The sequence below is a fragment of the Bubalus kerabau genome, chromosome 17, assembly GCF_029407905.1.
Source record: "Bubalus kerabau isolate K-KA32 ecotype Philippines breed swamp buffalo chromosome 17, PCC_UOA_SB_1v2, whole genome shotgun sequence".
Lineage (NCBI taxonomy): Eukaryota > Metazoa > Chordata > Mammalia > Artiodactyla > Bovidae > Bubalus > Bubalus kerabau.
This window is the reverse complement of record NC_073640.1, coordinates 27,260,032-27,276,378: the sequence shown is the minus strand read 5'-3', so window position 1 is coordinate 27,276,378 and position 16,347 is coordinate 27,260,032. Positions and strand designations below refer to the sequence as shown.

At 42.1% G+C, this 16,347-nt stretch overlaps 2 protein-coding genes across 12 annotated transcripts in view; one reads left to right on the top strand and one right to left on the bottom strand.

Moving 5' to 3' along the window:
• OGFOD1 (2-oxoglutarate and iron dependent oxygenase domain containing 1) overlaps positions 1-9,101 on the top strand; it is a 30,010-nt gene extending 20,909 nt beyond the window's left edge. For 5 of the 8 annotated variants that reach the window (XM_055553172.1, XM_055553175.1, XM_055553171.1 and 2 more), the window contains 9 exons: positions 2,557-2,673; positions 3,231-3,322; positions 3,527-3,655; positions 3,907-4,020; positions 5,429-5,508; positions 6,110-6,414; positions 7,528-7,650; positions 8,073-8,131; positions 8,612-9,101. In XM_055553172.1, coding sequence (XP_055409147.1) covers positions 2,557-2,673; positions 3,231-3,322; positions 3,527-3,655; positions 3,907-4,020; positions 5,429-5,508; positions 6,110-6,414; positions 7,528-7,650; positions 8,073-8,131; positions 8,612-8,773 — 1,181 coding nt within the window. In that variant the 3' untranslated portion in view covers positions 8,774-9,101. Of the gene's footprint in view, positions 1-2,556; positions 2,674-3,230; positions 3,323-3,526; positions 3,656-3,906; positions 4,021-5,428; positions 5,509-6,109; positions 6,415-6,692; positions 6,885-7,527; positions 7,651-7,776; positions 7,969-8,072; positions 8,132-8,611 lie in introns of those variants that run through there. The other 3 variants (XM_055553173.1, XM_055553176.1, XM_055553177.1) reach the window with 3 other exon arrangements.
• A 6,394-nt stretch (positions 9,102-15,495) lies between these two features.
• BBS2 (Bardet-Biedl syndrome 2) overlaps positions 15,496-16,347 on the bottom strand; it is a 94,873-nt gene continuing 94,021 nt past the window's right edge. For all 4 annotated transcript variants that reach the window (XM_055553169.1, XM_055553166.1, XM_055553167.1 and 1 more), the window contains exon 17: positions 15,496-15,962. In XM_055553169.1, coding sequence (XP_055409144.1) covers positions 15,856-15,962 — 107 coding nt within the window. In that variant the 3' untranslated portion in view covers positions 15,496-15,855. The remainder of the gene's footprint in view (positions 15,963-16,347) is intronic.

Sequence of the window (16,347 nt, the reverse complement as noted above, 5' to 3'; positions counted from 1 at the left end):
AAGATTTGAAATAGCTCAGCTGAAATTCCATCACCTCTACTAGCTTTGTTTGTAGTTATACTTCCCGAGGCCCACATTACTTCATACTCTAGAGTGACTGGCTCTAGGTGAGTAACGGCACCATCACAGTTATCTGGGTCATTAAGACCATTTTTATACAGTTCTTCTGTGTATTCTTGCCACATCTTCTGCTTCTCTTAGGTCCATACCATTTCTGTCCTTTATTGTGTCCATCTTCACATGAAATGTTCCCTTGGTATCTCCAGTTTTCTTGAAGAAATCTCTATAGTCTTTCCCATTTTATTGCTTTCCTCTATTTCTTAGTATTGTTCACTTAAGAAGTCTTTCTTACCTCTCCTTGCTATTCTCTAGATCTTTGCATTCAGTTTGGTATATCTTTCCCTTTCTCCTTTGTCTTTTACTTCTTTTCTTTTCTTAGTAAGGCCTCCTCAGACAGCCACTTTGCCATCTTGCCTTTCCTTTTTTGGGGGATGGTTTTGGTCACCACCTCCTACACAGTGTTAAGAACTTCTGTCCTTAGTTCTTCAAGCACTCTACCAGATCTAATCCCTTGAATCTAATTTGTTACTTCCACTGTATAATCATCAGTTCAGTTCAGTTACTCAGACGTGTCCGACTCTTTGCGACCCCATGGACTGCAGCACACCAGGCCTCCTTGTCCACACCAACTCCCAGAGTTTACTCAGACTCATGTCCATTGAGTCGGTGATGCTATCCAACCATCTCATCTTCTGTCATCCCCTTCTCCTCCTGCCTTCAATCTTTCCCAGCATCAGGGTGTTTTCAAATGAGTCAGCTCTTCGAATCAGGTGGCCAAAGTATTGTAGTTTCAGCTTCCATATCATTCCTTCCAATGAACATTGAGGACTGATTTCCTTCAGGATGGACTGGTTGGATCTCCTTGCAGTCCAGAGGAACCAGAGGTCAAATTGCCAACATCCACTGGATCATTGAAAAAGCAAGAGAGTTCCAGAAAAACGTCTATTTCTGCTTTATTGACTATGCCAAAGCCTTTGACTGTGTGGATCACAAGAAACTGAAAAATTCTGAAAGAGGTCAGAATACCAGACCACCTGACCTGCTTCTTGAGAAATCTGTATGCAGGTCAGGAAGCAACAGTTAGAACTGGACATGGAACAACAGACTGGTTCCAGATAAGAAAAGGAGTACATCAAGGCTGTATATTGTCACCCTGCTTATTTAACTTATACGCAGAGTACATCATGAGAAACGCTGGGCCGGATGAAGCACAAGCTGGAATCAAGATTTCCAGGAGAAATATCAATAACCTCAGATATGCAGATGGCACCACCCTTATGGTAAAAAGTGAAGAAGAACTAAAGAGCCTCTTGACGAAAGTGAAAGAGGAGAGTGAAAAAGCTGGCTTAAAACTCAACATTCAGAAAACTAAGATCATGGCAACCAGTCCCATCACTTCATGGAAAATAGATGGGGAAACAGTGGCAGACTTTATTTTTGGGGGCTCCAAAATCACTGCAGATGGTGACTGCAGCCATGAAATTAAAAGACGCTTACTCCTTGTAAGAAAAATTACGACCAACCTAGACAGCATGTTAAAAAGCAGAGACATTACTTTGTCAACAAAGGTCCGTCTAGTCAAGACTATGGTTTTTCCAGTAGTTATATATGGATGTGAGAGTTGTATAATCATAAGGGATTTGATTTTGGTCATATCTGAGTAGCCTAGTGATTTTCCCTACTTTCTTCAATTTGAGCCTGAATTTTTCAGTAAGGAGCTGATGATCTGAGCCACAGTCAGCTCCTGGTCTTGTTTTTCTTGACTGTATAGAACTTATCTATCTTCTATGCAAAGAATTATAATCAGTCTGATTTCAGTATTGACCATCTGGTGATGTCCATTTGTAGAGCTGTCTCTTGTGTTGTTGGAAGAGGGTTTTTGCTATGACCATGTATTCTCTTGGCAAAACTGTTAGCTTTTGCCCTGCCTCACTTTGTACTCCAGGGCCAAACTTTCCTGTTGCTCCACATATCTCTTCACTTCCCACTTTTGCATTCCGATCCCTTATGATGAAAAGGACATCTTTTGTGTGTGGATGTATGTGTTCTAGAAGATCTTATAGGTCTTCATAGAATCATTCAGCTTCTTCAGCATTAGTGGTTGGCGTGTAGACTTGGATTAATGTGATGTTGCATGGTTTGTCTTGGAAGAGATGACAGGTGTTTATAGTGATATGGAAAAGACATTTGCCATGTAATTAAAAAAAAAGTCGACAAAAGAACCACTGTAGGATACTATTTTTAAAAGGCAAATACATATATGTTGGAAAAGTACTGGAAGTGACCATCCCTGAATCTGTGTGTTCTTCTGTGTTTTTAGAGTTTTCTACATTGACAGTTTTATTTCTGTAATTATAAAAGGAGAATTAGTGTTGTTGTAAAGCTGGAGGAGCTGCCATTATGGAGGACTAGCAGATGGACTGATAATAAGCACAGAGGCAGGCAGCTGTTCATTGCCCATGCGGGGACATCATGGTGTGCACTCATCTGTTACAGATGCCCTGCTCTGTCACGATGACGAGCTGGAAGGGCGCCGGATCGCCTTCATTCTTTACCTGGTTCCTCCCTGGGATGCGAGCTTGGGGGGCACCCTGGACCTGTTCAGCGTTGATGGTAAGACAGAGGCGTGCACTTCAACACCAGCAGACACTTCTGAGTTCTTAGACGCAATGTCTGTTCTCGTCAGAGGAGATGGAAGCCATCCGTTACCCTGACAGCCACCTCTCTGGGTTGTGCTTGAAATAATCAGTTCTCCAGAGATAAACTGGGGTTAATTTAAGATGAGCAACAGTCAGACCCTGGTTCTGAATGCTGGCCATGGGAGTGTAGAGCACATGTACAGCCGCCCTTGGTTATGAATCTCCAGGACCAGTCCATCTGCCAGGAGGTCCTTTTTTGTTTGTTTTTAATGACTGACACCAGAACTTGACTCCAGAAATCGTTCAGAACTTTTTCCAGTTTTCATCAGTAATGCATGGTGGAGTAAGAACAGATGTCACCTAGCAGAACTGTGTTAAGAGAAACAGATGGAAGGGGGTGGCATTTGGGGATCTGAAGGGGACATCTAGCTACCCTTAGAAATTTGCAAATTGTCAAGGTGGAAACAATGCAGCCCGGAAGTGGTTAATAATGATGAAGCTCGTTTATGGATGTGTTCTCTCCCGGCGCAGAACACTTTCAGCCGAAGCAGATTGTCAAGTCCCTTATCCCTTCGTGGAACACACTGGTTTTCTTTGAAGTGTCTCCAGTATCCTTTCACCAGGTAAAGACTGTAAGCCACAAATACATAAGTGCCAAAGAGCATGCTTTTCAGTCTCCCAGTTTCTAAACGTGGCAGCTTCCGGGTGGACTACCCGGCCAGGTGGTTTCCACACCTAGTGTGAAGGGTCCTGAAATTAGTGAGCCGTGGCTAGTAATCTTGCCCCCTTATCTTTATGTTGATGTGCTGCTGGTCTTGTCCTCTCAGGTGTCTGAGGTCTTGTCTGAAGAAAAGTCACGTTTGTCCATCAGCGGCTGGTTTCATGGTCCTTCACTGACCAGGCCTCCCACCTACTTTGAGCCTCTCATAGCTCGGAGCCCTCACATCCCACAAGATGTAAGGATAAATTCTTGTTGCTGGGATTCTCTTCTTAGAAGCTGTGGCATATCATTTGCTTTTCTCTTTTTTATTTATTTGGCTGCACTGGGTCTTCATTGCAGCGTGTGGGATCTAGTACCCTGACCAGGAATTGAATCCAGGCCCCCTGAATTGGGAGTATGGAGTCTTATTTTACTGGTATGACATGGTGGCAGAACAAAAGCAGAGGGAATTATTAACTTACCTTCACATCTGCTGCTCCTTTCCAGCATGAAATTTTGTATGATTGGATCAACCCTACTTATCTTGACATGGAATACCAAGCTCAAATTCAAGAAGAATTTGAGGAAAGCTCTGAAATTCTCCTAAAAGAATTCCTTCAGGTAGGCCAGCAAATCCTGTCTGATAATACCATGTTTGGCACATAGCCTTGCTTCTTGGGTGGGTGAACATGCATCACTTAGAGAGCTTTTAGTTTTCATTCTGTTCCTGGTTAGAATTTTATATCATCCTTTTTGAATGATGAAATGATACTAGCTAACATTGGTACTAGTTGCATGTTAGTAAGCTGAGTCTCCTGGGTGTTTATTCCCCAGTTCTCTACGCTCTTAATCACACACACACTGTCTCACTCACACACTTGTATACTGTGGGGGAGTGGTATGTAGTTCCCACCCTGTTCATTTTGATGACTGGTGCTATTACTTTTAAATAATAGAAAGATTACTAATTAACAAATTAGTAATACATGTTTGAGAATGATGAGGTGGCAGCTTACAGTGGAAAGAGACCTAGGTTAGAAGTCAGAAGACTATATTCACGTCCTGGCTCTGGTTTTACTGACCTCAGCAAATCACTAAAGGTCTCAGCTTGTATTTCATCACCAGTTAAACTGGGATAATAGCTGCCTTGCCTGTCCTGAAGAGCTGTCCTGAGGGCTGAGTGAGATCATGCAGACAGGTGTGGTGCTTCCCAGGTGACCCTGGGTCCCATGGAATCACAGTCCCAAGAGTTTTCCCTCCATTAAGAAAAGGTTCAGACACACTGCATCCTGCCTCTTGGAATTATATAGCAGATAATAGCATATTAAGGAATTTGAGAAGTATTACAGTAAATGAACTTTTTTAATCCTATTTAATTCAACTTACCTAAACCATGCCTTAGGATCCTCTTTCCTATTTCACAACTGATAGGATTACTGTTTGTAGAGCACTCCTTGGGAAACTGCATTTAAACAAGTACTTATGAAAGCCTCTTATGGAGAATGTTTAGATTAATTAGTTTCTTGTACTATACTGAACTTTTTAAATTTAGAATGCTGATTAAATGAAGGGAATGAGCAGAGGCCTAAAGAATCTGTATTATTACATAGACATTTTCATTATAACAGTGTATCAGTTATAATGTATAGTGTATAAATTTAATTAGTTATAACTATATTAATGCAGTTTTTCTCCTCACATGAATTAAAGAATCTGCATTAGGATCCTTGTTTTATAAATGCAGAATTCCTAGAGGTCTAGCAGTTTGACATAAGACATACAGGTACATAAGGTAATGGCCCAAATTGACACTCAGGTCTCTTGGCTAAAGCATGCTGACAATTTATCCAGCCTTTGCTCTGGCTTCACCCTGTCAGGACTGCGGGATCTGATGTGAAAGGGATGAAGAAGGTCACCTGGCCCTGTTGGGAATGGGCCAGAATGATTCTGCAGAACTGCTGTAGCTGCAGCAGCCAGTGTGGGATGTAGAAAGTTCTGCTAAATGCTGCTTCATTTTCTCATTCTCCAGCCTGAGAAATTTGCAGAGGTGTGTGAGGCTTTGGAGAGAGGACATGTGGAATGGAGCAGCCGAGGCCCCCCTAACAAAAGGTAGAACTCATCATTGAGGACATTTACTTCTGCAAATATTTAGCATCTATCTGGTCTGTCTGTGAGGCTCACCTCTAATTATAGGACATTTGCCCTAATGTTTTGTTCTCAGGCACATCCAGTAGGAGACCCTAACAGAATCTGTTTTTTAAAATGTTATATGTCTTTTACACCTCCGATTTTTAAACATTTATTCATTGGCTTTGCTGGGCCTTTGTTGCTGCACTCGGGTTTTCTCTAGTGGTGGCGAGCGGGGGCTACTTTATAGTTGTGGCATGATGGTGTCTCATTGTGGTGGTTTCTCTTGTTGCGGAGCACGTGCTCTAGAGCACACGGGCTTCAGTAGTTGCTCCACAGCATGTGGGATCTTCCCAGACCAGGGATCAAACCAGTGTCCCCTGCACTGCAAGGTGGATTCTTAGACAATGGACCACAGGGAAGTCTAGGATCTCACTATGTAACAAATTAGGATTCAGTAAGCTATGCCAAGGTTCAGGAAGAGAGGTACCAAGCTAATGATCAGCTCTCATCCCGTGAGTGATGTTCCATCCATGTAACGTGATGAACACCTCGATGAGCACCTTGCGTTGCTGCCCTACAGGTTTTACGAGAAGGCTGAGGAGAGCCAGCTTCCTGACATCCTAAGGGACTGCATGGCGCTGTTCCGCTCTGAGGCGATGTTCCTGCTGCTCTCCAACTTCACAGGCCTGAAGCTTCACTTCCTGGCACCTTCAGAAGATGAGCCTGAGGACAAAAAGGAGCGAGGTGCAGTCTCTGCTGCTGAGAACACTGAAGAAGGGACTAGTCACAGCTCTTCTGAGCCAGAGAACAGTCGGGCGGCCACCAGGGACAGCAGTCTACAGAGCGATGGACCGACGGACCCAGAGGAAGACGAAGCAAAGAAAGGTGAGCTGCTGTTATGTTCTGTCCTTTTTTACCATTAGGTATTCACTATTCAACAAGTATTTCTTAAGCATGTACTCTGTGCTAGGCCCTGCTTCTGGACTTGGAGAAGCAGACAGACAAGGTCTCAGCTCTCCCTGAGCCCATATATTGTAGTAGGGGAGAGGCCAGAGATTAAATGCTACACAAACAACAAGATGTCAAATAAGGGTAGTTGCGGTGCAGGAAATCTGAGTAGGCTTATGTGTGGAGGACTGACCAGGGTTATCTCTTGGATGCAGGGCAATCTGGATGCGCTGTCATCCGAAGCTCAGATCTGAATGACAAGACAGATCTGTGGGAAGCGCATTTTGGGCAGGAAGCACGGCCAGCTAACAGTTTTATTAGGCTAACAGTGGTACAGATGGTAGAGAGAAATACCACTGGTTTTGCCTAAACTTACTCTAGAACACAAGAACAGAAAGGAGCGGAAGGTGAGTGGTTTCTTTCTGCTGAGAACCAGTATCACCCTAAGAAAAACTTGCTTGAACTTGGACAAATAGGTAGAAGGAAATTATTAAAAGCAAAGGAAATTTAATCATCTTTTTAAACAGATGGAATGGACACATGACATTAAACCAGTAAAATGTACACACCAAGAGAGAACCCTAACTGTAAACTGTAAACTGTGGACATCAGTTAATACTAGTCTCTCCATACTGGTCAGCTGTAACCATCCCACTAAGACAGGATGGTAACACTAGAGGAAACTGATAGGGAGGGGCAGGGTTTGTGTGTGACAGGGATAGGGGAACTGTACTTTCTGGGAAATTTAATTTTTCTGTAAACTGCTCTAAAAAATTCTACTTAAAATAATTAAACGTTATTTTAAAAAATGGAGTGGGGGGGCAACTAAATTATATACTCCATCTGAAATTCATGGTAAAGAGAAATAAAGTCAACTTTTTTTCATTATAAGGCTGATGCATTATATATATTATAATAGAGCTACAGGTCAGCTTAGGTTTATAGAAATGGTTTCTCTTTAGTGCTGTACTGCTCCTAATTATCATTCTTTTGCAATCTAGCAGTGGTATCAAGGTATTTTTTTCTGACCTCCTGTTATGTTTTTCTTAGAATCAAGTGTTCCCACATGCCAGGGGGAACTGAGGCATTGGAAGACTGGTCACTACACTTTAATCCATGACAACAGCAAGACTGAATTTGCCCTGGACTTACTGCTCTATTGTGGCTGTGAAGGTAAGAGGGACAGTCGCTCCCGAGAGACCCTCTCTAACTGAACCAATTCCAAGTTATCTGCCTTGGTTATGATCTCAGATCACAGGAGCTCTATGTTGGAAGGGTCTTAAGGGTCATGAATTTCAGTCTTCCAGCTCAGAGTACTATTTGTACCCGTGACCGAGGTATAGGAGATGGACCAAATAATAATTCCTAAGGAACCCCCCAGAGCTTTTATGTAAGTGTCCTTCCAGGTATATTTTATATTTTAGTTTTCGGTTCTCAGTGTTGGTTGAATGATAAATTCAAGCTCTTAAGTCAGAGTTGGGTACGACTCAACTCCCAGATCCCCCAGTGTTAAGCAGCATGGAATCAATGATTCAAACAGATGATGTAACTTGCAGTGAGAGCTTTCTGAATGCTGTTTGTTTGCCCTTTGTAAGGCTGGGAGCCAGAGTATGGTGGCTTTACCTCCTACATTGCCAAAGGAGAAGACGAAGAGGTAAGTTGCTTCTGATAGCAAACCATCCTTTTTACTTCTTAAAAATGTTTTCATTCTTCAGCGACCCAACTTGTATGACTTTCTGCCAGTGTCTTTAGCTGATAAATCCATGATGTTCTGTCTGGCAGTGGTTCTAATTTCTAGCAGAAAGTACTCAGCATGCAGTAAAGATGCTAAAGGATAATCCCTAGGCATTCTACCCAGCTGAGAAATTCCAAGTAAATGAAGAGTCAGGTGGTACATTTTCATGACTCTTTGAAGGTAGGAAAACCTAGATGCATTAGGTAAAACCTTTCTGGGGATGTACTGGAATGGGGCTTGCTGGAATATGTCTTGACAGCCAGAGCAATAGCACTAATAAAGGATCTTTTAAAAGATCCCTGTCACCAGAGTTTGAGTATTTGATATGGAAACATCTGTTTAAGAAAAGAGGTGAGAATAATCTGTGTTCTGATGTATCATTGTATTTACCTGTTTCAGCTGCTAACAGTGAATCCAGAAAACAACTCTTTGGCACTGGTCTACAGAGACAGAGAAACTCTGAAATTTGTCAAGCACATTAACCACCGAAGCCTAGAACAAAAGAAAAGCTTCCCAAACAGAACAGGCTTCTGGGACTTTTCATTTGTCTATTACGAATGACAAAGCAGGACAAAGCTGGAAAAAGACCTTTCCTGAGTACTGGCCCAGCTGGAAGAGTTAAGACGTCGCCTGAAGGAGAGCCACAAGGTGACCTGTGTGACAGCGCTCTTAAAACTGTGTGTGACTGTCCTTTAGTAGGGCTCATAATGATTGTCATCGGTTTAGACCTTGAGCTTGGAGCTAGGTACTTACTTACCTCTTGATTTTTTTTTTTTAAAGGGTTTTGTCTTTAACATTCAGTTCTTCATTTTCCATATTGGCTTCTTCAATGACTAAAAAATGTGTGAGGTAAAATATGCATGACATAAAATGTACCATTTTAACCATTCTGAAGTGTACGGTTCAGTGGCATTAAGTACGTTCACGTGGTCGTGCAGCCTTCGCCACCGTCCTGTCCTGATTAAATAGTAACTCCCTGCTTCCCCCTCCCCCAGCCTGTGGAAGCCACCGTTCTACTGTGTCTCTAGGTATCTACTAACTCGTGTTCCTCAGAAGACAAATAATATTTGTCTTTTTGTGACTGGCTTAATTTCACTTAGTGTAAAATCTTCAAGCTTCATCCATGTTTCCAATGGTTGATTTTTTTAAAAGTATGTGTGTGTGTGTGTAGAGAGAGAGAGAGAGAGAGCCATAAATTTATGACTAGTTTCTGTGCTTCCCAATGTCATTGGTTTAGAGGATTATAGAACCTCACACCCCCTTTGATTCTGGGCCCCTGTAGCTTCCTCCCACTGCCTATGGCTTTGTTTCACTGTGACTCTGGACTGTATAGACTTAAGACAACGTTTAATATATTCCCTTGGAAGATAGCCTGGTCTGAAACCACGTGGCCCCGAGAGACTTATGGTCAGTGACAAGGATGGCTGCTATGCCCTGTGCAGTGGTGTCCAGGTGCCCATGACTGCTCCATGCTGGAGTCGCACCTCCAGTGTAGCCAAATGATTCTAATCTCACGTGTGACTTTCATTTCCCAGTACTGTAGGGTCATCTGTCAAACTGGCCTTTCTTTAAGAGAGCAGGTGTTAAAGCCATGTGGGACTGCCAGGCGGCGGTCCTCTTTGTTATCTTCTTTTTCCCCTCAACTGTTGAAGGGGATTGTATGATGCCTGCCACCTGCATGCATGGGTGCTCAGTGTCACTGCATCATTAATCGAAAGATGCTGTTTTCATTCCATTCCAGTGCTATCTCCTTGTTAACTTTTTCTTTTCTACATTTATTATGAGCTACTGCAGTAGCTTTTATTTTGGATTTTACAAATTAATAGGAAAAGCATTGAGCTTTGTCCTTTTTATCTCCTAAAACTTTGAGTACTAAAATTTGCATTTAAATGAAGACAGTTTCACTTTCTTTAGGCTGATGGTTTCAAAATTTTGATCTTGCACCTTAATTGGTAAAAAAAAAAGTTTTAGCATGTATGTTTATTATATGGGGTATTTATAAACTTTACATACTTCCTATACTAATATTCAGTATTGGTTGTTATAAAACAGTAATTTTTAAAAGATGAACTAAAATAATACCTAGAAGTGGTTCTTATATATTGTCTTTCCCACTGACATGGTGGGAACCGTTTTTCACGCATACTGGTTTGGGGACCACAATATTATAACCATAGCATAGTGACACTCAGGTGGGATTACAGCTACTACTTTGTTGGTTGAAATTTCCGAGCTTGCCTTTTAAGTTCCTGCAGACTGAAGGTCATCCTGTAATATTACTTTTGTTAACATAAAAATATGTTTCTGTTAGTGGCATAAACCCAGGAATAGGGCTGAGCGGGTGTGTGCCAAGTATGGAAAACAGTTTGAGACTCATTGTTCTAGGTAACATCTAAGAGCTCTGGAGCACTGAGTCTAAGTCTTAGCATCCTACACAAGCATTAAAATGTACTTATTACATTCTCCTTAATCTCAGTGTGCTTATGGCCTATCAACACATTTTCCATACACTACAGTACTCTGGTGTCCAGGGGGAGAGAATCCCTGAGAGCCAGACTGTGATGTTGCTGTCGGTTACATCACCTACGGTACCTCTTAGGCTGCGAAGGATTGTGTAACTTGCAGGTCGCTTCTCTGCACTGAAGGTACCCAGTGATGATGAAGTTGTTTTTCCTTAGTATTTCATTCTTCACCTTAGTTTTTTTAGGGCCTGGAGCCACTGTGGACAACTGTTAAGCAGCAAAAGAGGAATTACAACATGGGCATCTTTTTTATACTTACTTCTTGCAGGTACAAGCTATGAAGCTCACCTGTAAAAATGTCATCTCTTAATTCTTATAATTCCTTTCAATAAAGGAAGATATTTTTCCCCCAAAGAGAATAGCTCTTCTTATCAGATTATCTCTGTAATACATGTTCATTGTGAAAAACACAACATATAAAAACATAAAGGTCACCTGGAATCCCACCAGCCTGTGGCAGCCACTGTGTGCTGTGTAATGTATCAATTTGGCTAGACTGAACCACATTTCCCAGGATTCCAAAACCTCTTTCCAGTTAGAAAGTGTCACTAAATTGTGTCTGAACCTTTGCGATCCCATGGACTATAGCTCACCAAGCTCCTCTGTCCATGGGATTTTCCAGGCGAGAATACTGGAGTGGGTTTCCAGTTAGATTGAGCCACAAGTTCTGTGCAAGATACGGAGGGCCAGAACGAAGCAGTAGTCATTCTGTGCCTCACACACACTGTACTGAATAACCTCGCTGGTGGCTCACTTTCTCAGTGTGAATCCACGTCTGCGCCTGCAGCTGCTCCACTTTCCATTGGCTCTTCTTTTGACTTCTCTGATGCAGGGTCTCCCTACACCATCAAGGTCAGGCAAGAACTGGCATAGATTTTAATGTGTCCTGGTGGGCTCCAACTTGTTCTTCCCAACTCTACAACTTTTGCGACTGCCAGTCCTGTGCACTTCAGCTTCCAGCATCAGACTAGAAAATTTAGATAACTTTGCCACTCCCTACAGCTGTGTAAGGTCAAGTCCCCTTGACAGATTTCCTTTATCGTGTCAACCATTATGTAAATTAAGAACATTTTCATAAAGTTATTTTGAGAGCATATTAGTATTTCTGTTGAGAAGGAAAATTATGTATTTAAGGAAGAAGCCTATAAATAATCTAATTTCAGTCCCTCATTTAAAGATGTAGAAAAATGAAATGCAGACAAGAAAGAGGCTGTTAACATTTTGAACTTGGCTTTTCTACACCTTATAGCTTGCCTCCCAAACTCCTCTGAATGTGTATTTCTTTCCCAAAGAGTACTGAAAAATAACAATGCTTGGGCTGCCTATGCCAGACCAGCATTACCTCAACAAATAAGTTTTGGCTGCAATCTCTCTTCACTATCGTTATATACTTTCCACTATTACAACTGAATGAGAAAATACAAACCCTGTTAAAAGGGTTCTTGGTAGAGTGAGTGACACCAGAGGCAGGCCCTTCAGCCTGTGTGAACTGGACATTCCTACAAAAACAGATGATTCCTTCTCTGATATAAAATCAGTCCACACAGAATAGTTTAGAAAACTACTTGGAACTTGCCCATGTGGCTTCATTTCAGGAATAGCAGATTTCTGTACCACACAGATGAAAAGATGACTCATGAGCTACAGCATATAATGTGGGCAGGGGCCAGATGGGGAAGAGGCAAAAACGCGAAACACCAGGCTGCATGGTGTCTTACTGTACACTAGTGTCAGAGTGAGACTGGAGCTGACTTAGTTTTGTGATCACAGGACTCTGCACTGGCAGATTTGTAACTGCTAATTATAAGATGTGAAATGTTAATAATGCTGAAAATCATTCTGGTACAGTACTTCTGCTGCTGCTAAGTCGCTTCAGTCGTGTCCGACTCTGCGACCCTACAGACGGCAGCCCATAGGTTTGCATAATAGTTGTCGAGGTCCTAGTTCTTTCACTTCTGGAGCTACTGACAGGCTCACTGAGAACAGACACTTCACGGAGAATAGCAGATGCTTTTCTTTGCTCGACGGATTGCCGCAGCACCACAGGAGGACAGAGCTGGTTAAGATGCAGCCTTTGCTCTCACTTAATAGAGGATTTATATAAACATAGAATATAATAAGAGTTAAAGAACAGACATGGGAGAGGAAAGGTCTCCTGAGAGAGCATTTGAACTGAGCCTTGATGTACCAGAGGGTTCTCTGGTGGCTCAGACAGTAAAGAATCTGCCTGCAATGTGGGAGACCCAGGTTTGCTCCCTGGGTTGGGAAGATCCCCTGAAGAAGGACACCAAGAAGCATCCTCCCAGATACCAGAATCCTCAAGCTTCTAAATGAAAGCAGAGCGTTCACTTAAAGCTACAACAAAACTCAGCAACAAAACAGAACTTAAGCTGTGGCTTCTAAAAGGCACTCAGATCCTCTCACCACAGAAAAATACAGCAACAAAATAGAGAACTAACTGATAACCAAACACTTTTCTTTTCCCTAAGCTGAACATGAATGACATCTAAGAGGATAAAAAGTTTTATCCTTTTTGTCATTATCCTGGATTAATGTTTTATGAACAATTTTCATCTCATCTAGCATTTACTCACTGGGGAACAGTTTGAAATAGCAGAAAGGGCCATGACTACTTGGTTTCAGACTCCACACTGCAACTTACCAAGCACTGGGACCCTGTGGAAAACATTCTGCCTCTCTGAGCTCAGAGACAATAACAAGAGGATTAGATTAATGTGAAAATAACCTGTTTATAATCTATAGATCAGGACTATGAAAGATACCCTGCTGCAGACTGACTCCTTCAAGCCTTGTCCATGAATATTTTTAGGTTTTAAGGAGTTTGCAGGCTGAAGAACAACAGAATGACCTTTAATGAGATGATTCCTTAAGGGTCCCTAAAAATAAACAATGCCATACAATTTAAAACCAGCACCAGGCTTCCCTGGTGGTCTGGTGGATAAGAATCTGGCTGCCAGTGCAGAGGACACGGGTTCAATCCCTGGTCTGGGAAGATTTCATATTCCACTAAGCCCAGGTGCCACAGCTACTGAAGCCTGTGCTCCTGGAGTCCAGGCTCCACAACAAGAGAAGCCCGAGCACCAAACCAGAGAGTAGCTCCCGCTTGCTGAAACAAGAGAAAGCTCATGTGTAGCAACGAGGACCCAGCGCAGCCAAAATATATAAATAGAATTTTAAAAAATAAAAAGCAAATGCTTTTAGAAAAACCAGCACCAACTAGAGATCATCATCTCAAAAGGTATAAGTCAGACTATGGCTAACCAGAAAAAGACCCCACAGTGGGACTTGAGTTTTGCCAGTAGCTCTGTGACTCTAGTAAGTACTTAGTCCCTGCACTTCAGTCTCCTCATCTTCGAAGCAAATAAGAGATACTTTACTACTCTGGAGATTATGGAAGATAATATAGTATATGAGGATGTCTTGAGCTTACAGATTCAAAGTGCAAAACAAAAGGTGTTATAGGGGCTTAGTCTCATAAAAATTAGAAATCTAAAAGCTCAAATTTCAGAAATGGAAGAGAGAATCCTCTATGGCCAAATGGAGGACACTAGTAAAGTTAATTTACCACAGAGGAAAGGCCTAGCCTCTGTATGTTCTCTATGGGGTTGCATATTGGTCAATATTCTGATGCAGAGAACAGGTTAGACAATTTGCTAGACAATTTGAATAAAAGGATTACAGCATGCCAGGTGATTTACAGAATTACTAAGGTAGTTAAACAAAAAACCTGTAGGATGCAATTCCAGAATCTCTTCTCTAGTCTACTGCAGAGGAGCTGCTCCTACCACATCAGGAAGGAAGGTGCTTGTGAAACCAGGAGGCCCCTGTATTACCTACATAAATACAGGACTGCCTGACTCTGAGCCGCCGAATCAGCTACTGCTACTGGATCTGAACAGCTTAACTGCTCCATTCAAGAAACCTTGTGCAAAACCAGGAAGCTGCCACTCTAGCTTCAGAGGCCCACATCATGCCAGCTCTTCTACCATCCAGAATCTATTTCTGCTAAATGGGCAAGCCTCAGAGACAGAGAACCTCTGCTGTAACCCACACTGGTCAAACGCATGCCCAGCATCCCATTTTTCTGATTTCAAATTTCAAGTGTCACATGACTGCATCTGAAACAGAAGCTCAATCAAACCTCGATCACCAGCTGAAAACTAACTGGAGAAATCTGTTTTAGCTTCCTGCTCTTCACAGGAAAAGGAAGTCGTCATACTCGAAGAAAAGAATAGATAATTCTGAGCCAAACCTCTGTGACTGCCTTAAGAATTCACTCACTTCTTCACATTCAGCTCTGAAAATTCCAAACTTTTTTGTTTTGTTACACAGAGAATTTGATCCATCTTTGGACCCAAGTCTACAACATTCCTAATGTAAATAAGTTAATAAATCCATATTTGGGACCCCCCTGGTGGTCCAGTGGTTAAGAATCCGCCTTCCAGTTCAAGGAACGTGGGTTTGATCCCTGGTTGGGGGATTAAGGATCCCACTTGCCATGAGGCAACTAGGCCTGTGCGCCACAACTACTGAGCCCAGGCACAACAGCTAGAGAGTCCTTGTGCCACAGTGAAGACCCCATGCAGCCAAGTAAAATAATTGAAAAATAAATGTACTCAATAAGTTGATAGGAGGTTTTACAAAAAAGGTGCACAAAATGAGTATCCAATTTTTGTTTTTCTCCACGCAATACAAATGGTTTTATGCAGTCCTGATGTGAATTTTACAGTCAACACAAAGTGCAACACCTTTACATTTTAATGGAAAAGTAGATAATAATTTTTAATTACAATTACAATTTCAAGAAAAGATGTATCTATACACTGATTTTACATACATACAGAAAAACTGGACTTTGAAGCCCTAATGTTTCAAAAGTGTTTGTTTCCCTCCATACAAACCAGTATTACTCAGCAACAGTACAACTGATTTAAAAAAAATAGAAAGTGAATACACTTCTAAGAGGCAATGCTTTGTCTTTTCATTGGTACAACTCACCAAGGTTGATTTTGCTCTCAGCACCCTGGGTTCACCAGGATGTGATCCAAAGCAAATCAGCCTCGAAGTTTACAGAAACCTCTTCTAGGAGTCTCTCCCCTCCTATGAAGAAGCTGTCCCCACCCGCATGATTCGGAACAGCATGTTGATGTTGTTGCTTCGAATCGCGTCCCGACAAGCAGTGATCATCTGGTTCTTTGGTTTTCCAACTGTCAGAGAAGAAACACCATATCCACATGAGCCAAAAGATGATTAAAGCGAAATTATAAATCAGAAGCCGTCTTTAAAAACAACATACAACTAGGGTAGAGAAGAGTTAGAGATAATACAAATTAAAAAAAAAATTTTATTAATTGTTTATTTTTGGCTATACTGGGTCTTTGTTGCTGCACTCTGGCTTTTCGAGTTGTGAGGAGTGGGGCTGCTCTCCAGTTGCAGTGTATGGGTTTCTCATTGCAGTGGCTTCTGATGCTGCAGAGCACAGGCTCTAGGGTGCTTGGGCTCAGTAGTTGTGCACGGGCTTAGCTGTTCCATGGCCAGTGGAATCTTCCCTGACCAGGGATAGAACCCACGTACGCCACACCGGCAGGTGGA